This window comes from Scleropages formosus, chromosome 20, assembly GCF_900964775.1.
Source record: "Scleropages formosus chromosome 20, fSclFor1.1, whole genome shotgun sequence".
Lineage (NCBI taxonomy): Eukaryota > Metazoa > Chordata > Actinopteri > Osteoglossiformes > Osteoglossidae > Scleropages > Scleropages formosus.
In genome coordinates this window covers 13,339,513-13,367,493 of record NC_041825.1, presented here as the reverse complement: position 1 = coordinate 13,367,493, position 27,981 = coordinate 13,339,513, and the positions used below count along the sequence as shown (strand labels likewise).

The following is a 27,981-nucleotide window of genomic DNA, read 5'->3' as shown; positions in this document are numbered from 1 at the left end:
TAAGCTATCAGGGAGCTTCCATAATACATGTTCCATTTCTTGCAGAGTAGCATTATTGGTCTTAAAATGTTAAATGTTTCTCAATTTCTTAAAAGGAAACTGTGTTCTAATATACTGCCAAAGCTTTGTACCTTATTTTATATTATTGGTACAGCACAAAAGGAGGATGCGGTCCTTGGGCACAAATTAATAAAAAGCAAAATCCAAACAAAATATTTTTATTATAAAACAAGAACACTTGAACACATTTCTTTTTCGTCGAGACTTTTGTTCTGCTATTAGTTGCTTCTTATGATAGGGCTTCCTAAAGCACACTCCCACTGTGCATTTATACACTTCACAGAACAAATCAGACCACATCAAAATAAAATGAAACCAAACAAAACAGCAGGAGAGGGACTCTGAATATGGTGCATTTACAGAAAAGAAAGCAGATTCATAAGCTCAGTGGAATAATTCAAAATGGTATAAGACTTCTTAAATACTTGCGACAGTATGTCTGCATTCCAAATGGTGTTCCATCAGCGAAGCGAGAAGCATGTGTTGTGCAGAACGCTCTTCACAGCCTTAACAGCACTGTGAGGCCAGCCCCACTAGGACCTGACCTGCAGCCCCGGTGCTGTTTCTCTAACTACAGTTTCACTACATTATCAACTCTGAAATCTTCCCTTTTCGTGCTCACCCATTCAGAATCGCTGTGTCACCACCCCTTCTAGTCATCCCCAAAGTCCTCGCCTGTCAGAGGGGTGGTGAGGTAGGATGCCCGGATTTGGAAGCGTGCCTTTTGTAGCCTCTCTGATGGCATCTCCTCACTCCTGAGATGCCAGCCAGCACAGCTTGCAATGACAGGGCTGCGTGCTGTCCTTGAGGCTACCATATCCTTTGGGGCCCCTCCTGCCTATTTGCCCTGACCTTCTCCTCCCATACCAAACCACAGCAAGCATTAGGGGAAACAAGCACTTGGAGGGGGGCTTCCACTTCTGTGGACACACCTGGTTCCCCCATTGCTGTCAAGTTCTAAACACTTATAGGAACGGAGAACAGAAAGAAACCACAATATCCATAACAAACAAAAACAGCCACAGGAACGGTCTGGGTGGTGATGGTCCGTTTTGTGTTCAACACAGTTCCACCGAGGTGTGTGTGTGTGTGTATGTGTGTATGTGTGTGTGTGTGTGTGTGTGTGACAGAACTGTGCAGGCACAAGCAGCCTCCCCCACTGGAGTCTCTGAGCGGAACGAGCACCAGGGCTCGTCAAAGTGCACAGAGCAAGAGAAAAACGGGGGGAAAAAAATTTACAAAGATGTGAAGGGAAAGCAGAATATGAGACCCTTTTGGTTTTGTTTTGATTGTTTGCTTGCTTGCTTGCTTTTGTTGGCTATTTTTAAACTAGGCATATCCATCCTGCAATGCCTTTTGCTCTGACGGGATTTTTCTCAGCCCAGACAGTCGAAGGTGAGGAAGCCGTGTCAGCCAGGAAGGCACACCTTCCCCGCAAAGAGCAGTCCCACTATTGTGAAGAAAATGGAGAGAACAAAGAGCACGTACGACGACCCCACCACCGTGTTGTTGGGCAACTTGTATGGCTGTCCTCCAACCTCATTGATGTAGAATCCTATTGGAAAAATGAGGGCTGCCATGCAGAAGAGGACCACTGCAGAAAGAACACACAAACACAAGCAAAGTTAACATCTTGAAGCCATTTCGAGAACCACAGCCATTAGTAACACTAAGAATGATCACCAATGCGAAGAGAGGCATTAAGAGAACAATCTTCCACTACTGGCAACAGACAAAACAAAAACTGTCAGATGTGCACGAAAAAAAACAATGATTAGATGACTCAAAAAGTGTTATCGTACAACTGTTGTAAAGGTAAAGTCCTGGTTTTTCCAGTATGGTAATGTGGTATATCTGTACCATACATAATCCATAATCAACAAAATAAACATCCGTTTCCAAATTTGTTTCACTAAACATTAAAAAAAAATTGACTTACAAGTTTAGCTTTTACCATTTACAGACTTTGTAAAAGTTTCTTTCCTGAAGAAAACTCATGTGTGGCATTCATTTTCAGTAGTCTAGACAAGCAAGAGTATTCGCATACGCGTAATAACTCCATGTTCAAATTCTGGATACACCCATCAGACGAATATGAATTCCTGTTGTGAGAGGGGTGAATTACAGTTATTACTTAGAGGTAAGGGTTGGAAAAACGGTTCCCAGATGAATAATGCTAAATAAAATTAAAATACAATAATGTATTTTTATACATGACAATGATAATTTGCATTTTTATGATCCAACAGACTTTTTTTCCAAAGCAACTTATTAAAATTTTCATCCAAGGTGACTAATGCTAGATACACTACAGCACACTAATTGCAGGCAATCACTCACCTGTACACCAGAGCAATACTCTCTTTCACACACACACACACACACACACACACACACACACACACACACACAATAGGCAATTTAAAGCCACCAATTCATTTGAACCGCATGTTTTTGAAGGGTGGGGGAAACCAGAGCACCTGGAGGAGACCCACACAAATATGGGGTTTAAAGTTTAAGGAAAGTAGTTCTTGCACATTGCTTAGTGCTAAGCATATTTCAGTTTCTGTATATAATTAACTGTTTTGTAATTTTTAACTGTTTCCATAGGTGTTTATTTCATATTTACATTTCATATTTGTTGTTGGCTGAACCAAATACCAAGGACATAAGTTGTGTTGTGGGCGAAATCACGTAAGAGTGACTGACCTGTGAAACGTGCCTATGTCAAGACTGTAGAAAAGATAAGAATGGACGTAGAGTGACTGTGCAGACTCATTACGCAAGAAAAAAGGTACATAATTTCATAAGCCCTCGTAGCAGTTTTCATTGTACGATACCTCGGTGTATGAGAGCTGAGTCTACTGTTTTTCCATCCTTTCAATAAAAGCCCATTTCATACCGCTTCCTGATGCGCACTGATAATGCTGTGCCTCTTTTCCTTCTCTAGGGCTGGAGAACACAGAAACCACTTATAGAAAGTGGCAAGAGTCCAAATAGATATAAACCACCTAAAGGTCAAAGAACATCACTGCCAAGAATGGGGGGGAACCGGTGAATGTCAAACATTTCACGTAAACCGTACTTGACAATATTTTAGAATGACTACCGAGTTTCGTGGTCCAGAATAAGACCTTTGACAGTCGTACCTTGTGAATTTGTGTCACTGAATCGGTCTTTCTTCCTCCTTGACCCACTACTGAGAGTCTTTATTAGGAGACTGTGGGTTGTGTCCTTATTTAGAGCAAGGAGTGGAAAGGCGAAGGGAGCAGCCTTGCATGGCTCCCGAAAATATCGCACAGGGAAAATCAGCTTCAAAATAACTTGAGCCAACTCCACAACCATGGTGCAGCACAGGAAAGGGGTGGAGTCACCTCCTACACAGTCAAACACTCTGACACCACTGTAATTACAGAGAGGAATTACAAGACAACAGGTCGAATGCGCTACTTTTAAAGTCTGCATTTCATACCCCGATGCGCTTTCATCGGGAATTCAAGATCTGACCGATCTTTATGCGAGATGCGTTTAGGCATCGCCGTATGGGAGGTTTGTAACACATTCCAACCGCCAGCAACAAAGGAAGTCTTTCTTTAAAATCTAGGACAGCAATTTGCTCCTTTAACGAAGTCACTCATCAAAAGAGGTATTTGTCTTCAATGGGCAAGCAAAGCATGTGATGCCAGAAATTTATTTATTTATTTCTTTTTTTTTTTTTTTTTAAACACGAAACCATCTGACTTTACTTGTCGACAAAGGTTACCTCAGCCAAACCAGCATGAGGGGCAAACGTCTCCCATTCATCTCTTGCTCCGCCAATGGGCTGCATGCTGGCCTCCAGACGGACCCCCGGAGGAGCAGGGGTGTCCGTGACATCAGGGACGCAGCGTGAGGAACCCGCCTCGACGGGGGACTGAGTCAGTGGCGAGGGACAGCACAAAGAAGCCCTTTCATGTGGCACGGCAGAAGGCCACAGACTCCCCTGCCGTCCACCTGTGTCAGGCTGCCGGAGTGTGAGCTGCTCACCTTACAGAGAGCCTAAAACAGCCCTCCGTGAACGCGTCTGCGCCAAAACGGCCCATGAACGACAGGCCTTGTGAGCGCGGCTGGAGAGAGCAAACAGAATATTCGGTCTTGCTTGTTAAAATGTATAAAGTTTTCCCCTAGTTTGCAAACCACATCCCTATTTACCCATCAGCTGACAAAGACTTTCTGTCCAAGATCTTTATTTCAGCATCAGCAAAAAGTAAATTATGACACAACAGCAACACAAACTAGTTTAGTCTAATATAGAAGAGGTCACTTTTAAAAGGATGACACTTTACCTTTATTTTATTTCTCCCACTGCAAAGTGCCCATTTTGAGGGGTAAAATTTAAGAATTAGATAAACAGTATTAATAAAGAATTTGCATGGCAATCACTCATCTTCATTTGTGTGGTTGCTAGACATTTATTTGCAACCAAATTAAATAACTTACAAAACTGTAGTAATTTATGGGAGAGCCCTGGAAATCCAGTTTTAGTTGATATCATAGAGGAACCTTCCATCCATTTTTAAAAAAGTTAATCCAAATAGAGCTCTGCAGGGGGTGTAAAGTGGGGTAAACAGTGGACTGGATGCCAGTGCCATCACAGGGTGCTGACACATGCGAGCCTATTCACTTACAAAGTCACAAATCGTTTCGATACAGAATCTGCGTCTTATGGCTTGAAAAACACACCTTGGGTATGTGGAGCAGGAGGAAACCCACATGCATACAGGGACAACACCCTAAGAGCACATAAAGGCCTGGTGGCAGATGTGCAGCTACAGTCCTGCAGCTGTGCGAGGACAGCGCTCTGCACTGCACCGCTGTCTCAGCTCTTCTTACCAGATCCATTATCTTAGCTTCTTTATAAACAGGAAAGAGCCACACTATTTATTGTGATGCGCTGATGTGCTGCACTGATGTGTTGCAGGAAATTCTGTCCTCTCTCTGCTCATGTAGGCTCCTTTTTCTGTACACCCTCCAGCACCGGTACGTCATCAGAAATCAAGATACTCCTACAAACATTTGAAAAGCAATTGTATAAAATAAATAGTTTATGCATTCAAAGACATACTGTACATTTCTAAATAATGCTCCCTACAAGACAAAAGATCTTGGCACAACTGTACTGGGACTGGGGGGGACACAAACAAAGCTCCATTCTGCAGCCTGCACCGTGTCATTCTGAGCGAGATTCTCGACTCTCCTCTTTGAACATGTTTTCCACCCACGGGGAGAGAGCGTTTCTGCTGCTTGTAACAAAATATACCGACTGTATGCTGTATATGTTATTCCAGAAGCCCTGGAAATATCATTCTTTTATATATCCAATGTGTGAGATACAATTCAAAAACAGAACATCGTAAACGGCCTGGTCAGGAAGGTAAGCAAAACAGCAAAAGGTAATAAGTGAACGAAAATGGACTGAGGAAAAAAATATGCAGGAACCACCCACACAGGAATGGGAGCCAGTTTTTTTTCCCCACTTTCAATCAGTGCATTTGAAAGTCATTGCCATGGGCACTTCAGTTTTCCAACTTTAGGAAACTTATGAACATTAGTACTTGTCTGCTTATTTTACAGCTACAGGTAATTAGTCTAAATATGCTGGTTTCCTACAGCACATACTCAGCTCTAAAAACAGTGACAGTGAATAAAGAGAAATATTTTAATGCCACAAATGCTGGACCAGGTACGTGGAGCTGTACGTGTTCAGAGCTCGAGTCCCAAGAGGATCCTAGTTCTAACTATTCGGCCATGATGCTACAGGAAAAAGATGTTAAAATGTAAGCTTTCAAACTTCATCATTTTCTTTTACATAGCTAAGCTGTAAAAAAAAAAAAAAAATATTTTGTTATTCATACCACTCTGTCACAACACACACATAGTCTGAAACAGCTTATCCCAAGCAGGGTCACGGTGAACTGGAGCCTAACCCAGCAACACAGGGCGCATGGCTAAAGGGGGGGGACCAGGATGGGATGCCAGTCCATTGCAAGGCACCCCAAGCAGGACTCAAACCCCCGACCTGCCGGAGAGCAGGATCCAGCCAAACCCGCTGCGCCACTAAGCCTCAGTCAATTATCTGCATTAACACTCATACTTCAATGTGAGAAGACAAACTTTCAGTCTGATGAACGCAACATGAAAGAACATGTGTTTACTAAAATAAAAGATGCAGTGAGTGATTTACCCATAAGACATGTTTAAACTACAAAGAAATGCAGTACTGGAAAAAAATGCCATTAACTTCACCTTGTATTTCTTGATTTTAATTTACAAATTAAATGTTTACATGGTGCACAAAATCCATTACTGTGACTAGTTCCAGTGTTCTGAGATTCAGATATTTTGGAACAAGTTCTTTAACATCCCTCTTGCAGTGATGGCATTGCCTCAAAGTCAGTGTGTCCACCTGGCAGTCAACATATTTGTCCCCATTATTAATAGGCTCTTAAAATAAAGTGCTATCTGTGCAATACAGAAGCAGAATGCACCTAAGAAAACATTTAAACATGACCATCTGCTTTGCTATAATGCTCATGCCATTCCACTCAAAACACCACAGATGTACATGTTCTATTAGCACCAACCAAAATGTTGACTGATCACATGCAAAAATGCCTGTCAAGGACAAAATGTGACACACATGTAGTTCAAAGACCCGTTTAAAAACTCAGACCGGAGAACAGTTTTTCCACAGACATCTGTGTGTACTGGTGCACGATGGCTCCTGGAAGACACACTTACTCCCAGTAAAGGCGATCCAGCGAGCATACTTGGTGGCCTCCCGTCGCCAGTGCGAGGCCACCAGCAGGCCACAGGTGACTGTGAGTGAGACGATGCCCAAAATGATGAAGAAAAGTGTGGTGACCCACTCAGGGGGCAGTCGTGGGGGGATGCAGGTCCGGTCGCGCCCATGGATGGTTTGGCATTGCCGCACAAGACCAACTGTGAGAGCCCCTGCAAACACAAGACATAGGTTCATGCAAAAGATTAACTGCGAGCTCACAACACACACAACTCTTAGCTCAGACAGCCCAGGTCTTCCCAGGCATGTCTCAACTTAGTATGTGGAGAGTGTCGTCTATGTGCCCCATTAGCCAGCACAGTTTTCTCCACTCATCAGTCTGAATCCTGTAATACTTAAAAATCACATTTACACCACTTTTTTATTTTCAATATCTACTACGTCGCAGAATTACACCTTCCAACGTTGTTCTCCTGAGAACAGCTAACTCAGCTGAGCATTACATTCTCCAATACTCAGACGACCTAGGATAACTTTCCTAAAAGCACTGTAGAATTATGGTGACGAACACTCAACAGCAAGTCGTCCTAACTGCAATGTTTTTGAGAACTGGAGTAGACTCATCAAAACAGGTTGCAGTAATGGTCAATACATTCTAACATCTGAGCCTAGAAGGGAGATTTTGTAAAGGTCTAACATTTGCTCCTCTCCTGCAAAACTCTGAGGTTTACCTAGCCTCCGATGATTCAGAATACACCTCTGTATCTTAATATTTCTGAGTACACTTGATGCAGGTGCAAATTCTTTGGCTCCTAGTTACTGAAGATCTCCTCTCAGTTCTTTGTTCAGGATACAAGTAGGGGTTCTAAAATCTCAGTTCTTTGTTCAGGATACAAGTAGGGGTTCTAAAATAGGAGTACTGAAATTTTAAAGATTTGACTTCATTTTAGCCTTCATCACCTCATTTTTTAGGAACATCCATTTAACTGGAAAGTAGCACAAGCTACAATTTTCTGCAAGATTATGCTCTCAGTCTGCGGCAAGCCTCAAACTGAAATGCATTTGCATCCAGAATGAAACTACTTCACTCATTCTCATCCCCTGTTTCACCTGTGAGTAAATAGAGGAGAGAGGAGCCAGGTTGGAATCAAGCATGAAGGAGCAGTAAAGCTGCTGTGTAATGACTCACTTTTCACAATTGGCCTTCTTGGGGGTGAAAGCAGGAGCAAGTCCAATTACGCTGGCAGAAGCTACAGTGACTGGAAAAAAAAAAGGCACCCTCCCCCCACCCTCAGCCAAGCCTCTTTTAAGAAATGTGTTCTTTAAATAAATAAAAAATAAAATCACGTGTTCCCATTTCTACCCTCCTTCACCTCTTCTCTGTACAACCATAAAATGTACCCAGTAACAAGTAGTACTACTCGGATTGAACAGTGAGACATTTCTTACATCAGGTGTATCTTAATAATAACATAAAAGAAGCTTTATTTTCACTTGAGCTTTACGCAACTGCCTTTTGAAAACACTCATCAATAAATGTACTAATCAGCAGTGAGCCCCACTCCACACAAGGTGATTAATGCTGAAATATCACCATGTGAATTCACATAAAATCACAAAGAGATCTTGCTTTTAGAGTTTGAATGAATCACCATGAATATAATTCAATCCACACCAACTATACGATACCAACTACATAAGTAAAAAATAACACAGCTTTCATGGAAGCAAGCACAAATAACTGCAGCCTTCTGAGATCTACTTTATTTTGGAGCCATCTCTCAAATTTAAGAGACTTCCAGTGATTATGCTTTTGTATTTTATACAAACACCACTACAGGCTTCCCCTGTATGACTTCAGTTAGTTCCTAAAGATCTGTTAAATGAGAAAAATAATGCATTTCTGAGTTACAAAAGGTTCAGATTTTTCATCAAAAAATGCACAATTCTTACTGTATCCTATAAACACAAGAAAATCTAATATAAAACCAAATCAAGAATATCAGAACTGTTGCAGACTCCTTTAAATCCAGGATTAAGACATGCATGTTCAAAATTGCTTTTTTTTTTTTTTTTTATATACCATATTTGCATGCTCCCTTTTCTATCCCTTTTTAAACCCCTCATCATTGACCTTACTATTATTTCCATGTAAATACGAATGGATTCTGTTTTTTAAATACTTGCTATTTGCTTTAGAGTTGCAACCCAAAACATTTATCTTCTTCAGGGTAATGTGCTTTGAGATGCTACTTTCAAATACATTTTAAATTACAATTTCTGTTCTAAGGCTTTACTGGCAAATTAATAGCTTGTAATGCAAATTTTAGGGTACAAATGACATGTTCTTCTAAGTCATAATTCTTACAAAAATAGTCTGTAAACTGTATCAAAAATGATTTACCAGACTGACTCTCATGTACCTTACATCACCTTATACTGGCACAAATAGACCCTACTGGAAAGCATGGGTGTCACACAGGTTCTGATTAAATTACATTTTATAAACAGGGGGAAAAAGTGGTAGGTCATGACTGTTAAGGAGCCAAATGGTGACTATTACAAAATTTCCTCTCTTGTAAACTAAGGTTTTTTTTTTTCCCTTTTTAAAATGCATGCAGTATACAAAAAGAAGGAAATTAGACCTGGGGAGTTTAAATGTTTCAGAAGGCTTTTAAAAGTTTTGCCAAGTTAAAAGTCTCAAAACACAATAATCAGAGACAGAGGTCCAGATGGGAAAGCAACCTCTCCGGAACTCATGATTGGGGAAGATGCCTACAGGACCAAGTCCCACAATAGTAATTTTCCCCTGATGACAATGCATAGGAAACCATCCCCGATTTCTGCTCGTTGTTTTAGCCCACTGGAAACTCTAAACAAAACTGGTTCCATCTCCAGTCAAACAAAATGTCTATATTCCTTTATTGTACTACGATTCAATAATATTTCCCAAAAATTATCTCATAAAAAGTGATAAATATGGTTTAATTTTTATTCTGTAAATTAAAGGAAAACAAATGTTACCTGAAACATTACCAACACCGCTCAAACACCATTCAAACAGGGAGAAGGATGTGCACTCTTCAATATCTCAGCCAGAGCAGGAGAACAGACCTCAGCTGTTTAACAGCGAATAATGATAAACACTGCAAAAACCAAAAGAGTTTTTTAAAACTCTTCCTATTAACACGTAGTATACAATGCATGTTTTGTTAATGTAAAAGCTAAAATTCAAAATCTTTTGACACTAGGAATTTATTTATTGGGGCGGCACGGTGGCACAGCGGCACAGCGAGTAGCGCTGCCGTCTCACAGTGCCTGGGTGGTGTGAGAGGATGTGGGTTTGCTCACCTCTCAGTCTGTGTGGAGTTTGCATGTTCTCCGCATGTCTGCGTGGGTTTCCTCTGGGTGCTCCAGTTTCCACCCACACTCCAACGACATGCTGTTCAGGTTCCCCCATAGTGTGTAAGTGACAGAGAGTGTGTGTTCCACTGATGTATGGATGAGTGACCCAGTGTAAGTAGTGTATCTAGCAGTGTAAGTCACCTTGGTGACTAAGGTGTGTGGGCTGATAGCACTACACAGAGTTCATTGGAAGCTGCTTTGGAGAAAAGCGTCTGCTACATAAACGTATTTACAACTCAAAAATAGATTTGCGTAGAGAAAAGAAAATTTGTAAGCCTTTGTAATTAGGGTTCATGGCGTGAATGGTTCTTAAAATATGATCTGATCTTTAGGTCATAACAGGCTTATTTAAAAAAACAACATGCACATCATTTTACATTGCGAAATGTACTAAAATTTTGAAACCTGTACGGTCACTGATAAATAAGGTATGTAAACCCTTAGAATAATCTTGAAAAGAAAGTAATTACTGCCAGGTATAAAATCAACAATGAGGGTAGGGTGTTCCAATTAAATCTGTTAAGTCTGACTTGCCCTACTGAATAAAAAGCCCACACAATTCTGAAAACCACCTCTTCACAACAGATTTCTCTTGAAGAGCAATATGTCCCAATCACTAGATTTCAAAGAACCTCGAAAAAGCTAAAGACTCTTCAGAGTCAAAAGGGTTACATAAGGAGTTGTGAAGACTTGGACTTCTATCAGACTATAGTTAGTTTACAGTTTAAAGAAATTCATGATAGTTGATTACTAGATACAATGATACTTGATCATTCACCACATGCCAGCCAGACTGCTACGCTCTTCCACATCTTCCCGCTTGGTGGTTCCACGCACGAAAGGTAAAGCATGGAGGTTCTTGGCTCTGGCTCCGTTCTGGTGGAACGACCTCCCCCTCTCACTCAGAACAGCTGAATCTTTGTCCACATTTAAAAAGAGTCTTAAAACTCATCTCTTCCGAACTCACTTCGCCCATGATCATGTAAGGTATAAACGTTCATGCCCGTAAGGTACACATGTGCGTGTCATGCTCGGATCAGTCCTTTACAGAGCCACTCCCACAATGTAAATGTTTATATTTATCTTGGGGGGGAGAAAAAAAATTAAATAATCTACCAGGAAGGTGGTTAAGAATCAGCAATATTCTGGTAAAGTTTTATGCAGCTACCGGTGTGATGAACACCGGAGTATGTGGGGAACGAAATAAACTAACTGTACTTAAGAATCGCATCTGCTTCTATGTCTCTTTCTCCTAAGGTAATGCACAAACTATTTTCTATGAGATGTATGTCACTTGGAAGAAAAGCATCTGCTTAATGAATAAATGTAATGTAAATTCAGGACTATTTCGTTGCAACATGTCAGTGATCAGAAGCAGTGCAAATCAACAAGAGAGTGGTTCAAACAGAGGAAACTCTTAATTTTATTATGGACAAAACAGAGTCCTGATATCAACCCCAATGAAATGCTGCCGCATGCTCTGAAGCACAAAACCCTGGTTATGGCCTACAAACACATCAATAGAACTGCTCCAGGGCTATTTACAAGACTTGCTAACCACTACACCCCAACCAGACAGCTGCGCTCATCTACTTCTGCCCGCTTGGTGATACACGTGTCCTCTAATAGGTGCTGCTCTTTCAGCACAACACAATGTGACATGCACCTTGTGAAGCCAAGAGGAAGAAAGTGTTTGCGAAGACTTCAAGTGTATTTCCTTTGACGAATCCTGGTGGATGTGAGGCGCACACACTGCTGAAAACCTTGAAAGGCCTACATTAGGCTGAAACTTGGGAAAGCTGTTCACACACCTCAAATGCAGTGTGCAGGTAACAAACTTGCCATAATGGGAGGATGACGACAAGGCGTGTTAAGTTTTCATAGAGGAAAGGCTTGATAACTTCCAGATGTGGGCTGAAAAACTCCTGCTTGTTTCAACTATGTTTTGACAGAACAAGAGGGTACAATTTAAGCACTTAAGTGGCAATGATTTTTTTTTTAAAAAAAATCAAATGCATTTTTAAGACCGTTTTCTCATGTTTGTAATTATGCTCACGTCTTAGTATAATGTAATAGTTTAGAGAAAAATGTTATTTGATGGTCAGTGTCTGTGGAGAATACTAAAGATGTGCAGTAAACTACTTAACCCATTAAACAGATAACCAGATTGTGTGGAAAGAGATTTTCTTGCATATTAGGAGCACCAAGGGCCTATAAGAAGTGATTTGGTTCCAAGATCTGTAGAGACTTGAATGAATTTTGTGAAGCAACTTAAATCTTTCCAAGACTGCAAGTGAGTGGAGGCGAGCTTTCTCTTCATTCTACTTATTCATATGAAGCATAAGAAAAAAAAAAAAAAAAAAAGTACAGCTGGTCCCTCACAAACTGTCAAGTACATAATGAAATTGCTGAAAACACAAACCTCTTGTTTTTAAAGATATATTTAGTAATACTTTTTTTCATAAAAAGACAGGTGGCATAGCAATTCAAATTATGTGCCAAAGTGTGACCCAAAGTGTGGACAGACCATAAGCGCAAACAGTAAGCACTGCCTTAAGTTCTTTTAAGAATCTACTCGTGTGATGAGCATTGATTCAGATGGTGGAAATAACATATTAACTGCTTAGAATAACACGTCTGCATCTAAGTCTCTCAAGTTAATGTAATGCACACATTGTATTTTTCTACGAGATGTACATTGCTTTGGAGAAAAGCGTCCGCTAAATGAATAAATGTAAATGAATAGAGAAGGCAGAAAACAAGCAAACATAGGGTGGTTAAGCTGTAGATGATCCTACGCCTTGCACGACTACACGTTGAGCAATCAAAATGTTACCTCTCCATCTTTACCTCCAACTAATACCTTTGAGTTTATCAAGTTACCAGTGCTTCAAGGTAAATAACATTCAACTTTTAATTGCTCTTTTAAATTTCTTATAGTTATGCTTTTATTACGCTTATGTCGGCTATTGGTGAATTTTGTGTGACGCATTTGGATAAATGAAGGGGTTGCAGCGCTGCATGTGAGCAGCAGCACCCTGGTCTAGCTCTGAGCCACGGATATTTATTCTGCTTTCTTATTTATATGTCACGAATGGTTTTTGCCAGGACACTCCGAACACACAGGAGTGTGCACAAGCCACCCTGACTCACCATAGGGAGATGTCGTCTGCACTTGTTCTGTCTGATCTGTTGAATGCAAGAGAGACTGCAAATATTCCAGCTGTAACCTCCCAGTCCATGGAGCTGTCCAGGTTGCTGACATTTACATTATTTCTTTAGCAGAGCTTTTTCTCAAAGCGACATAAAACGGAGTGAACATAAATGCAAATGCACAGCAGATGAAGAGGTACAGATGCAGACAGGTGATTCTTGTAGCAGTGTCAGTTTGTGCAGCATCACCATTTTTGCCGGCACACAAGTGTTGCATATACAATTGACGAGGAGGCCCTACCTGCTGTCTGTCACATTCACGTTATGAGCTTGGAGTAACAAACCAACTCTTGGTTGCAACGGCTTGCAAGAAGGGACCCGACCGTAATGTAATCTTTTTGGTGAAATCTGGTCTTCCAGTGCAAACAGACAAATTATTGGAGTGCAAAGGCTTGCAGATAAGGCTGCCCTAACAGAGCAGATTTTCTTCATGCCGCCGTAAGGTTACAGGAAGACAGATGTCGGGGGAGGTTAGGGGATGACCAACAAGGCAACACCATGCGGGAATGGACCTGCTCGGGGGGGGGGGTTAGATGGAAGAGATTTAAACAGCATCCTGGCTCCAGCTCCTCCCACTGCAAAACAAGAAGATGCGCCAAAGGAAGAGGCGCTGGCCTAGCAACATTCTGACATGCGAGAATTTGGTGTGCGTGGGGGTGAACTGTGGAGTCGATGAACGACACCCTCCCAGAGCAGGGAGGCAAAGGAGAAGCGCTATCACTGTAGCTTCCTCATGTCACTATTACATGCTATCTCACAAAGAATCGAGGCAATGTTTACCTTTGCAAATCAAAACACAGCAAATGGGTCCAAAAGGCTTGTGCCACAACACAAATGACTGGCCTTTCTCAAACAGCATTACCAGGTCCAGAAAGGCAACCCAAAGCAACAGACTCCGCTTTCTGTTCTTTAACACCTTTGCAACGGCTGGCTATTAACACGCCCTCTCAACAGCTGTTGTGTGATAAAGAACAGCCGGGGCACTCGGACTGAACGCGGGCAGGAAAAACAAAGGCAGTAGCATTTAACAGAACATAATGTCTGCATTTTTTAAACATTTCCTCAACAGAAGTCGGACCCCTGCCGTTTCCAGCTTCACAGGAGAATTCCTGCGCTACGAGCAGTCGGCACGCTAAGGTACACGTGCTGACGGGCATGCGGAGGAGAGCTGTGCCTTGCTCACCTCTAAAAGCTTCGGAAGCGGATAAACACTTGCAGACGCAGTACAAAGAAACAGCAGCACCTAATTGAGAAATGCATCATCCCATAAAACCAGGGAAAAGTCTTTCAATCTACATTTCACATACAAGACTTTTTCATCCACTGTTACTTCAGTGCAACTATAGGGAGGTACAGCAGTAAGTACAATAATCATAGGTCTGTGATACCAGCATAGAATGTGTAGGTGTGGTAAAATTTAGCACAGGAATGCTTACCATATGGGAGTACTAAAATTATACTTTAAGCTGAGAAATATACAATTAGTACACAAAAAGATCCTTCAGAAACTACAGACATTGTACCTTTTCACAATAAATTAGAAGTGAATACAGTTATAAATGCCAGCAATGCTGAACTTGTAGAAAAATCTCCCCCCCATCTAAAAAAAGGTAAGGTTACCAGTCAACCAGCAAGCAACTCCTCAACAAGAAAGTGGCTTTCGTTGAAAAGTGCCTGGACAGAACAGTATTCATAACACGCCGAAAGAAACGTTCTTCACTGACTTCACCGAATTGAACAAAAACTAAGATAAGGGCGAATGCCATGAAGACTACTCATACTGACCACTTGTGTGGTTTTTATGGTAAGGGAGGATATGGAAGTGGTTCACCACTGAATTTTTCCACACGTCTTTGTACCGTGGGAAGAAGGCCAGATGAAAACAAGCAATCTCCACACAGACTGAGGCAGAGCGCAGCAGTCTGAATGCACAATGAAGGTAAGGTAGGGTGAAACCTACATACAATCAAATCTACGGGGGTACAATAAAAAAAGTTAATTAGGATAGAATTACTTTTATAAAAAAAACATCCTGATTAACCTCCGTTACCCTCTCTAATCTAGGGTGCTTGGGATCTAGAATGCCTACAGTAACTTTGGTAGCTTTTATGTATATCCTTCGCAGAGCCCAGTGTGCTGGTTTTCAATCTGGCACCTACACAAATATCTTCATGGCATGTTAATTAATACAGGCAGAAAAGCTACTGACACCAACAGGACTGCATATTATCGGCTTCATTTATTTTGTAAGAGCAAAGGTTTGGGCAAAGGTGCCTGGAAGCCTTGTCAGCTATTAGCAGTCAGTAACTCACCTCATGGTTTATTCATGAGGATGAGAAATGCAATTCGCACTGGAAATCTTTCAGTGTGTATCTGAAGCTTTTTAGTTATTAAACTATGATGAATTCAAAATTTTGGATTATATAAATATTTCACTTCAGAGTGGGGGGGGGTTTTAAAAAAAATTCATTTAAAAATTCAAGAGGAGACCACCCTAAATTTCAAGTTTCAAAGCTTACCTGAGATCTGAACTTTAGCAAATTGTTATTAATAATAATAATAATAATAAAAAAAAAATTTCACAGGTTTTCACTGGTACATTGCACACAAATGTATTTTGAATGTGTTATGCATCTATTTTCTACTTGTCATTGACTACAAAATATTGGGACTAGAACTATGCTGGATTACAGCTACAAAAATATAAGTAACAACAACATTTTACTAATCCCCATGAGGAAATTCACTCAAGCTGCAGCTGCGATGGTTCTAAACACATCTTTGGACTGTGGGAGGAAACCAGAGCACCCAGAGGACACCCATGTGAACACGGGGAGAACATGCCAACTCTTGTTCTGTTCAATCAATGAGAGGGAGCAATGCTCTCAGCTGTGCAGCCGTGTCCATCCAGGTAATAAGTAACTATAAAACTGTTTTTTGGAATTAAACTAGGGTGAGCAAATGAAGTAAGAAACTCGTACAGCACCATCTGTTCTTGCAGGGTACTACAGCTTTGACTCAGCACAGTATGAGTGACAGAGTTACTTACTGGTGAGAGACAACAACTGGAGGGGTCAAACAGCGTGGGTGAACTGTGTAGGCTGCTAGCCGCAGGCTTCTATCACACCATGCCAGTAGACTGCGTCCATTTCACAATCGCAGGTAGGATTACGCTCCCCGGAATGCAGTCCGAGCCCTATTTCACATTCCAACCTCCTGTCATACTGCCTTTTCTCATGTGTGAGGAATTCATCCTTTCACCCATTCCTCATTATACACAAAAGCAAAAACAAGACCATTACCTGGCAGGTTACCACATTAGATAGAATTACTTACATGATATACATATGAGATTCTGTCAAGACATGTCCTTCTCAATGAGTGATTCCATGGATACCTCCTTTAGGCACAGAAATGTTTTACTGAGTACTGTTATAAATGGAAAAAAGGGTTAAAGCATGCAGTCTTTCATTCGATTATATAATGGGTCTGAAAGCATATTCTTCTCAGGTACTATAGCACAACAGCTCTCTACAGCTTCAGTACACTTATGACCATCATTCTGACACTAGATTCAGAGTTATGCATGAAATGTCATTAACCCTTCCTGCCCACTTAAATATCATCACCAATCTTACATGAGAGAGAACTTCTACGCTTCCTGTTTTTTCTTACCAAGTTAGTTATATGACTATACCGCAGTGTGTTTATTAAGTGTTAAACCATTATAAAAAAAACAGTTAATATTTACAGTTACACAAAACATTCATCCTTTATTAATCAATAACTTCATGTCCAATGGAGGGTTGCAGTGATTTGGAGTCTATCTTGGAAGAAGATGGTGTGAGACAAGGAACACCCAAGACAGCATGATGGCCATCTATTGCAGGACAATCACAAACTCATTCACTCACACATACACACTTAAGGCAATTCAGAGTCATCAATTCTCTTGAAACATGCGTTTGGGCTGTGGGAGGAGACTGGAGCACCTGGAAGAAAACCACAAGAACATGAGGAGAACTTAAACTGAACAGAGGAAACCAGATTCGAACTCACACCTGACCACACGGTCCAGGAGCTGTGATGCACCAGTGCTACCTAATGTGCCACCCATAACATTAAAATATGTTTCATGTATTTACACAGAAAGTATTTTTAAACACACACATATGGTGAGCTTGTGATGTCCTGAGGGGAAGATATTCACCATGGCTTTTCTGGCACTCGGCATGCAGGCCCCAGCCACCTTGTGAAAAGAAGTACATCCAGAATCTGGTGGTCGAGGGCCATTTCCCTTCTAATTAACCCGGGAAAGCAGTGCCAGTCTCCACGGGCAGCCATTGCTCCCCTCAGATCTAATTAGCACCAGCAACACGCCTCTTTGCTTTCAACAACCAGGTAATTCCCCGGGAGGCAGGCTAATTATCAGCCAGCAAATTAGGCTGAAACAAACCCTTTAAACTCACTTGATTACCCATGCTTTGGGTGTGCATGGGAACTCGAACTCAGCCTAAGCTCTCAAATAGTCCAGCATTCCATTACTAGGAATATACATATGGCTGTTTCCATCACGTGACGCAGCCTTGAATCTGTGTGTAATTTAAAAACTTTGGAATTTGTGTGGCGTTTGAGAACAATGCCAAATATGAAGATGAGTTACAGCATAAAATTCATTATTTGATTATGTAGTGGATCTGAAACCTCTGAACAGCTATCCTTCCAAAAAGCGTGACACCTGTCAGAAACCTCGGTATAGGCAGAGCTCAAGGCACTTCTCTAAAGCTTGCCTTAGTTATAAATGGAGTATGGATATCATTACTCCTTTACTATCTATGACATCACGCGTGTAGTTTCTGAATTTCCACAAGGAAAAACACTGCTAGCTTCTTGGATTTCTGGCCTGTAGTCCTACTGCTGAGATTTGTTATTCATCAGCACTTATTAGTGACAAAACATTTTGTGTACTAGAGGCTGGCTATCACATAATTACATTTTCTGAAAATTTTATAGCAATTTGAAAACATATAGAACCGAACACATTTCAATGTTACAAAAGCTTTTTCAATAAACTTTAGCAAACACTTTTTGTCCTGTTGGTAAAATTGCAACCTTGACCCTGACAACTAGCAGAAAGCGATGACGACTCTTCGACAGAGCTGGACAAACATCAGCATTGTATCAGGCGCTTCACTGGTTTTATGCACAGTGAGACTTGATCATACCTCACTCAATCCCAGAGGGGCACAAATCCCACCAAGTGCTTTTTTGGACACTGCCATCACACATTGGTGAGGACTATTAGAGTAAAAGTGATGCAGTTTACCATGGCTTAAAAAAGAAACACACATTGTGCTGCCCACTAATGAAGGCTGGCAAGAATAACTATTAAGTTATTTAAGGTGAACCTGAATTTAGCTTCAATCATACACAAAAAAGAATTGAAGTACTAAACAGCTGTTAGAAATGAAGACTAAAAAGACCGTTATGTTGCAGGAGTCTTCTGAAAAGAAAAAATATGTATTGACATATTTACATTTATTCATTTAGCTGATACTTTTCCCCAAAGCAATTTACAATGTTAATCTACCTGCAATTATTTACCCATTTGTACATGTGAGTAATTTTTTACTGGAAAAAATTTAGGGTAAGTACCTTGCTCAAGGGTACTAGAGCCAGAGGTGAGATTCAATCCTGCGACCTTTGGGTCCAAAGGCAGCTCTATCCATTACGCTACCAGCATTATTACATCTTAAACACAATAAAATCTGAAAATCCAGTAGTCTGAAGTTAACAAAATGACATTTTTGGAGACAGGTCACTGAATAACCTAGAAAATGGTTGATTAAATTGATGATTTGGTTAGCATTTGTTCCATTTCTATGCCAATGATGACTAATTTTTGGAAAGTGATTCTGATCAAACACTCATCACCGTCCAGACACATAAGCACAGTATCCCAAGTGATACAATACCTGTAAACACAGGCTGTCATGTTACATAATCACAGAACAAAAGTTTTTTCCTCTAGTCTTGATGCTTTGTAATAAACAATTTCAGTGCAAAGCACAATACTGCACCCAAAAATGTTAAAAATAAATGTGATCAGAAGACATTAACACAGTTCAACACTGTCTAAATGCATTTATCAAACAAACAGAAAATATCCACTGTTCAGGTGTTTATCTCTCACAAGAGAATATGGTAAATATCTGTAATGTTGTACCAAAGGTGCCAGATTGCAGTAGTAGTAATGAATTCAGTTCCACTTTAAAATGAACTAATAACACTCTACTGACAGTAAGACCTACCTTTCAAACTTTTGATTATAATTCTACATTTCCAAAAAGAGAATTTCTTACTTTATAAAGTGAAGCTGTGAGGATAGTGAGGTTGGCAAGTACAAACTCCTTGTAACACCTGGAAAGACTCATTTGTATCTGAAGGGCAAAAAACATTTCATAATGTGAGAGGACAGGAGTCCTACAGCCAGAGAAATCACCCCATTCAATATTTCCAAAAATGATCATTACAGCCATGGTTTGCAACTGCTGGCATACTACATTAGAATAAAGAATTGGCTCACAGTTTCCCTGACTGACCTACAGCATCCATTTTTCTGCTGGGAGGGCTCTCAAAGGATGACAACAATCCAACCACCAAGACATGTGATCATCATAAAACCTCAACTGCACCAAGCAAGGCTGTACAACTTTGGTCCTTGAGGGCTGTAATGACTTGGTTTTTGCTCAACCTCATTGCTTACTTTATTGAAATAACTAAGTATTTGCATAGTAGGACACCTGACTCGGCCAGTTCAATCACATACTACTTCAAATTAGTTCTGTAAAACCTGCCAAACGTTGACTATTGAGGAGTTTTGTTGATTTTTTTTTTGGCTTTATTGTCTATCCAATCTATACAAAGACAGGAACCTTTGAGGACTTCCCAACAAGAGATTTATTCAGATCATAATGGTGTTAGACAACTGAACAAATACAAAAGGTTTAAGTGTTTAATATTGGAGAAGGGATCTACACAATTAAACCTCACATTAGTCATTTCATTTATTTTACAGGGAGAACAAATAAATTGTTCCTGCCACTTGAGCACATTTAGTATCCCAGGGGACTAAACCAAAACACGCTGAGTGCCCACACAGCAGACTCATTATCGTGACAATTTCAGCAAACCATTAAGATGAGGGTGTTATTTCTGACATTTTGTTTTTTACTGTCCTAACAGCAAAAAGACCCTGACAAGCACCTTCACAAATCTCCTTTAAAATACACCAATTGGAATATGCGTGTGCAGAAGATAATTCTGGCATTTGTTTATCAGTTGGGGAGGAGGGGACTAGCTGCCATGAAACAGCTGGTCTGATGTGAGTAAAAAATTAACTAGTAATCTCTATATATGGCACAGATGATCGATTAAACTCTCAAATTGTTCTGAAAACAGGAATTTAAACTAATCGAGCAGCCAAATAAAAAAAAAAAAAAAAAAAAAAAAAAAAAAGTACTCAATTCAAATAATGTAAACTAATGCGTACACTATTTTTTTGGACAAGCTGACCGCTGTAATAGTTCTAAATTTTTGCAAAGTAGCTGAGTTTATAATTTCTGAGTTTTGATAACAGCTTTCCAACAACGTCCCTGCTGCGGCTACATGAACTAGTACTCAAGAAGCCGAACCGCACAAACAAAGAGAAAACCAGCACAAGGACAATGTCAACATTATCGCTCTACCAACTGGACAGTGACCTAATCCCGGGAAAAGGCCAAACCCGGTGAAGACCAAACCCGTTAAAAGGCCAAACCCGCTAAGAGGTCAAACCCATTAAAAGACCAAACCCAGTGAAAGGCCAAACCCGCTAAGAGGCCAACCCAGTGAAAGGCCAAACCCGTTAAAAGGCCAAACCCGGTGAAGACCAAACCCAGTGAAGACCAAACCCGCTAAGAGGCCAACCCGGTGAAAGGCCAAACCTGCTAAGAGGCCAAACCCATTAAAAGACCAAACCCGCTAAGAGGCCAACCCGGTGAAGACCAAACCGGTAAAAACCAAACCCAGTGAAAACCAAACCCAGTGAAAGGCCAAACCCGCTAAGAGGCCAACCCGGTGAAGATCAAACCGGTGAAAACCAAACCCAGTGAAGACCAAACCCGCTAAGAGGCCAAACCGGTGAAAACCAAACCCAGCGAAGGCCAAAACCCAGCAACGGCCCACCTGGCAAAGGCCAAAAACCAACCACCTTTTATTACCCAATGAAGTGTAAAATAAACACAACCAACCAAGAATATAATTAACATAAATTACTCATAAAACAACAACAACAACAACAACAACAACCATAAAGAATTAAATGACTAATTATCCATGTAAAACACAGGACTCTGCTCGTGAAGAAAACAGATGAGGTACCAGTGTGTCCCATAATAACTCCACTACATAAAAACTAAAAATGAACAAATAATATTATGTCCCAGTGTTTCTTTTGTTTATATCTCTGCGGTCCAGTTCGCTCCCACTCACACTCCTCTCTTTCTGATCCCTGTCAGAAAACCAGGAGCGCACATTCACCTTGCGACCTGGAGAAGGAACCGCCACCCGTCACCGCCATCATGTCCACTTACAGTTACACGAGTGACCGGCTGAAGGGAATCAAGAGGGCAGCGACGTGCAGATGTCACTGAGATGAGATGAGATGAGATGAGATGAGATGCGTGCGAAACGCCAAAAACGGGCGAGGACATGATCATGTGTGAAAATGCCGGGAAGCGGGCGCTGTACCTACCCGCGGATTCCCCGGTGTTGATCCAGTCCGGGTTCGCAATGCTCGCGATGGCGAAGATATCGGCGGCCAGGAAGAGACATCCTGAGATGATGGTCAGTTTATCCATGTCTCCGGGTCTCCGTGTGTCTCGCAGCCAAGTTCGGTGGAGCTTCAAACAGGGCGCCCGGGGACCTGCTCTGCAGCCGGCCGCATCCACACCAAATGCCTCCTCTTCCTGTATTATTATTATTATTATTATTGTGTATATATGTGTCTCTGTTCAGGAGTCAGGTTTCCGTTCACACTGTGACTGGCGTCGTTCTCGCCCCCTCCCTCAGGAGGAGGCTGGACGGAGTCAACCGTCCATTTACTGGCTCGCTCGGACAGGACGGCGGCGGGGACGTTTACGGGGACAACACGCCACCTGGGCCGGCGACCCCAACCGCCAAACCCATTAGGCTATATTAGCTACGACCGTTGAGTCCACACGGATGGGGCTCTCGTCGTTTCGCCCGGCGCACGGCAGCCGAATCCTGATCCTCCGGCGATGATGGCGATGCCCCGACCCGATATTAAAGCACAGATAACGGTCCAGCGAAGCGCAGCCGCTCGCCGTGCGCTCCCACTCCCAGCGCGGAGCTGCGGGTGCCGGACATGGGCCCCTCACAGGGCGGACACGCGCACCGACCCCAGCTGCCCCATCGGCCCCATTGGGCCAGTACGAGAGGGGCAGGCGGACAAAAAGATCAGCGAATGCAGTTTAAATACTAGCGAATGTAATTAAAACATATGCCATCCGATCCAATAATTCCAAGCCGCGTTCCCGAGATCCAGCCCGCGTCCCACTGGTGACTGGGAGGGAAGAGGAAAATGTCCCTGCTGTCGCCGCTCCCTCCGCTCCGCTCCGCTCCACTCCGCTCTGCCGAACGAATCGCCCCTGCTGCCCTGCCCCCGTTTCTCCTACTCGAGCTCCAGCAGCAGCAGCATCCGCAGGACCCCTCACGCAAAAGCGAGCGGCGGCTAGCGCTAGTTAGCCACAACGCCACGGCCCCGAACGTCTCAAATATCGTCTGTTATTTAAACCGGGCATAGAACGGTGTTTTCGGGAAGTGGCTCGGCGTCGCTCACTCTCCGATCCTCAGCCCCCTTTCTTTCTTCTGGGTTAAAACCTGGTTTATTATTAGGCGTCCGCACGCGACGGATTCCACGGACGTGCCGAACTTCTCGCGAGACTTGAAGCCCTGCGCCGAGTCCCCCAGCCTGGTCAGCTGTGCGCAGAACTGCGGGTCTGTGTCGTGGTGACCTTACCTTCGGTGTGGCAAACCTAGTACAGCGCTGCTCCTGTTGTCCAACGGCAGGTCCCGCAGCGTTATTCGGATAAAATGGATGACAGTGCAAAATTAGCAACATCCATAAGAGAAACAATAACAGCAATACTGCAGTTTTATGAATTCAGTAGAAGGCATCGACTTTAAGAAATACGGAGATTGTTCTGAGCCTTAAAAAAAAAAAAAAAATCAGATCAAGTTTGTGGAATCATGTCAAGCTGGTCAACCACCTAGTCTAGACACACACACACACACACACACACACACACTTTCTGAACCACTTGTCCCATGCAGGGTCACAGAGCCTAACCCAGCAACTCAGGGCATAAGGCTGGAGAGGGAGGGGACACACCCAGGACAGGGACACCAGTCTGTCACAAGGCACCCCAAGCAGGACCTGAACCCCAGACCTACCGGAGAGCAGGACCCAGCCCAACCAACTGCACCACCGCACCACTGTGCCCCCCCTCGTCTAGAAACAATATATTATTGACAGTATAGCATGCATTGGAATATAGCATGCATTGGAAATATGTTGGAATACTTATTTTAGCAAAGGCCCTTTTAGTGGCTGGACAGTGTGGACAAAAATTGTTTGTACACAATGTAATTTTAGGTGAAGTGTAGGAATGAGGGTGATATTGATTTTATATGGTAGAGTGATATCTGATTTTTTTTTTAAAACCAATGTTTTTGACTTTATTGACATTTTCCCAGTTTCACTGGGAGCAGATGATGCATTATTCATGTGCTGCTTAGCTGACACTTTTATCAAAAGTGACTAACATTATTTGACCCATTTAGAGGGCTGAAGATTTTACTAGAGCAGTTCAGGCTAAGAGGGGGGTGCAGTGGTGCAGCGGGTTTGGCCGGGTCCCACTCTCTAGTGGGTCTGGGGTTCGAGTCCTGCTGGGGTGCCCTCCGGCGGACTGCCGTCCCGTTCTGGGTGTGTCCCCAACCCACGCCCGGCATTGTCGGGTTAGGCTCCGGCTCACCGCGACCCTGTTTGGGACAAACAGCCTCAGCCTGTGTGAGTGAGTTCAGGCTGAGTAGCTTGTTCAAGGGTGCTCACTATGGCAGACAGTGAGGCTTTGGCTAGAAACATCCGGATGACATCCTTTACTGCTGCACTACCTTAGGTTAATTTTTCTGTTCCCAGTTGTATTGGGAGACCTGTTTCATTAGTTGTCATTTCACCAGTCTTGTTTTTTCTCTTTCATTTGAAGTGTGTTTATTTTGATTGGCTGGTTTCTTTGTTTGAAGCACTAGTTAGAGAACAACATAAATGTGATATTTCAATTTACCAACAAAAGCCATGAGATTCCAATACAAATTTTCCGTACACATGGAAGCTCAAAACTTTACACGCTTGTCCTGAGGTGAACTGGAGCCTAACCTGGCAGCAAAGGGTACAAGGCTGGAGGGGGAGAGGACACACCTAGGATGGGACGCAAGTCCGCCGCAAGGCACCCCAAGCGGGACTCAAATCCCAGCCCCGCCACACAGTAGGACCTGGTCAAACCCACTGCCCCATCAAACCCCCCCCCCCGAAACATCACCTACACACACACACACACACATTTTCAGAACCGCTTGTCCCATACAGGGTCACGGGGAACCGGAGCCAACCCGGTAACACAGGGCGTAAGGCCGGAGGGGGAGGGGACACACCCAGGACGGGACGCCAGTCCGTCGCAAGGCACCCCAAGTGGGACTCGAACCCCAGACCCACCGAAGAGGAGGACTGCGGTCCAACCCACTGCGCCACCACACCCCCATACATCACCTACAGATCAATTCATTTCTACCGGTAGATTTTTTTTGTGTTTTTATGGACAATCTGTGTGTGTGTATGTATGTATGTATTGAACTGACCGCACTATTGCACTGCACTACAGTGTTTTTAGCTTTTAGATTAGTTAGTTTTTGTGAAGTGTACCGTAGTAGTAATAATATATGTTGTCTCTGTCTCAAACCACCGTCCGGGAGAAATGCTATTTGACTCCGATGTATGTTCTAAACATATTGTGGAAGTGACAAGTTAACTTTTACTTTTAACTTTGATGTATACATATATATACTGCTCCATACTTATTACCGGTTCAGTCCCCAGTTCATTACAGGCCTCTGTGTCTTGCAAATACAAATATAAATTTTTCCAACAATTAACAAGATCCATAATTATTGTTTTGGATGCTTACTTCATCTTAATGCTCATACCTAGAACCATATTTAAAGAAAAGCACATAACAGACTAAGTATTCCCTATGAGGTGAACTAGGGAATGTGTCAGAAACTTACTGAATGGATGGGAAACTGGAAATTTCTCTCCACTACTAGCAAGACAGGCATCTATTCATCTAAGCACAGCCTATACATCTCAGTATGAAAAAACCAACTGCCTGCTGTTGAATTATGAAGTAAGGGAAGTCCATGTAAGAAGTCAGTTATAAAACATGTTGCTGGTTCATGTGTTCTTTTAATGTAATATATCTTCTGATAAATTAGGGTACACAACTATCTAAATGACTTTCTTTAAACTCAGGATGAAGTTTGTTCTTCTAAAGAGTAGTGTCTTGATAGCAGTGCATTGATTACAGGGCTTTTACTGTACGCCTCTAATCAGATTTCTTCGCCCATTTATTGTAATGATCTAGGCTGACCTCTGTTCTTCAAACATACATCTTCTTAAGCCGATAGAAAATTCTGCTGACCACTGTGTCTAGTTTGTGCTGCTTCTTTCCTGCTGCTCTCTTGCTGTGTTTTTTTGTATTGGTTTTCTGATGTACCATGAATTTGCTTTTAGAACCCTGATAGTCATGGAAACCTACAGCAAATACCCTGCTGTTCAGGGTAGAATGTTTGTGTTCCATGTCATTTGGAAAAATCAGAATGTTTCTGTAGATTTTTCTACCTAATGTGCATGGGGATGACTAAAAACTAATCAAGTTCCTTTCATGTTTATTTTACAAACTATCTACACTTTAAAACCAAATGAGATAATATAAATACAACATACAATGAGATAAAGGCATCATTATTAAGAAACTGACCATTTTGTAATTTCAGACAGGACTACAAAGCATTATAATCTGTGTTGCTTTTCAAATACATTCTAGTACATTTCAGTGTTGTGATATTGTTGGATTTATCAAACTTTTCACTGTATTTTGAATGAATTGCTGAATATGTGTTAGAATTAATTAACCTTCAAAGACCGTGCATATTCCAGCAGTAAGAGTTCTGTAATTCTATTAAGTGCAGAGTCCACCTATTACCTAGGAATGCAAGGCTGAGATAATGCTAATGCCCTCTGCTTATATTGATCCTCCGGATCATATGATGAAGCTTGCTTGCTCTGCCGGTAGTGTTCCAAATTGGGAATATGACAATATTTGAGGAGCACATTTATAGAAGTGGATTGATCTGCAGGTGAAGTTCTGGGCTTCCACATGTACAGAAAATTCTATCAGAATTTCATGGCTGTTGTTAGTCAGTTGCTATATCATTTGAATGTTGTTCTCTAAAAACCGCTTCAAACAAATAAGCACCATAGAGGTATTACACATGTCTGCAGTAGGTTCCCTACTGGTTAAAACAGACATTGCTATTCCATTTTATCCCACTGCTATACTTTTTTGTACTGTAAAAAAAAGGTTTTTGTATTTATATACATGTATGTACATTGTAAATCAGATTTATCCCATCGTGAGCCAATCGTTCACCCACAGATTCCCAAGTGCACACAATGAAGTAAAAAAAAATTATACACCATACAACAATAGTATGAAACTTACTACTGTTGCTTATGGCATTCAGAATTTAACAAAAACATTAGTATTGTAACGATCCGCGTTACCGCAAGTTTGAGCGGGAAACTTGTTTAATGTCAATAATTGCATTATGGGAAAATATGAATAAAGTGTGCAACCACTGGGAGGGACTTACGGGCAAAATAAAAGAGTGACTGTGTTTGGCCGTGGGCAAAAAAAAAAAAAAGCTAGGGGCGCTAAGTAGGGTGGAAAGGCTGTTCTAAAACGCAGGTCCTCAGACCGAGAACATTATTTCTCTGTGTGCGGGTGTTTAAATAAAACGTTCGAAATGAACGCTGCCTGTGCGTCCTTTTTCGCCCCATCCGAATCCAGAGTGCTGTGCGCCACAGTATTTATAGGGCTGACTTTATTAATGTAATTTAATGTAAATGTAATGTAAAATTGTTTTCTGAAGTCTGAATACCACAAAATCAGCAGCAGAAATTCTGAAAAATCTAGTACTAGTCAAAAATACACGTTTCCTTTCAAGAAAGTGTTGGCTACAAACGTTTTTATCGCCGTTATTTAAAAATCGCACACAAAGACACAGCAAAATAAGCATAAAAACACTGAGAGGAATGTCACTTTAATGTACACAGATTGTTTATA

General features: G+C 41.8%; 1 protein-coding gene across 1 annotated transcript; it reads right to left on the bottom strand.

Moving 5' to 3' along the window:
- Positions 1-1,369: 1,369 nt before the first annotated feature.
- Positions 1,370-22,525, bottom strand: LOC108939818 (uncharacterized protein C16orf52 homolog B). Its single transcript, XM_018761448.2, has 3 exons — positions 22,254-22,525; positions 6,841-7,053; positions 1,370-1,654 (listed from the first exon to the last, which is right to left on the bottom strand). The coding sequence occupies exons 1-3, from the start codon at positions 22,357-22,359 to the stop codon at positions 1,470-1,472; spliced, it is 504 nt and encodes a 167-aa protein (XP_018616964.1). The 5' UTR covers positions 22,360-22,525; the 3' UTR covers positions 1,370-1,469.
- Positions 22,526-27,981: the final 5,456 nt, after the last annotated feature.

Bases quoted from the DNA above. Each gene is read 5' to 3' on its own strand.
- LOC108939818 (XM_018761448.2), bottom strand. From the start codon at position 22,359: ATGGATAAACTGACCATCATCTCAGGATGTCTCTTCCTGGCCGCCGAT. The intron at 7,054-22,253 runs GTAGGTACAGCG...TTGTGTTTGCAG, and splicing joins CAACACCGGGGAATCCGCGG to GGGCTCTCACAGTTGGTCTT. The intron at 1,655-6,840 runs GTAAGTGTGTCT...TTCTTTCTGCAG, and splicing joins CTGGATCGCCTTTACTGGGA to TGGTCCTCTTCTGCATGGCA.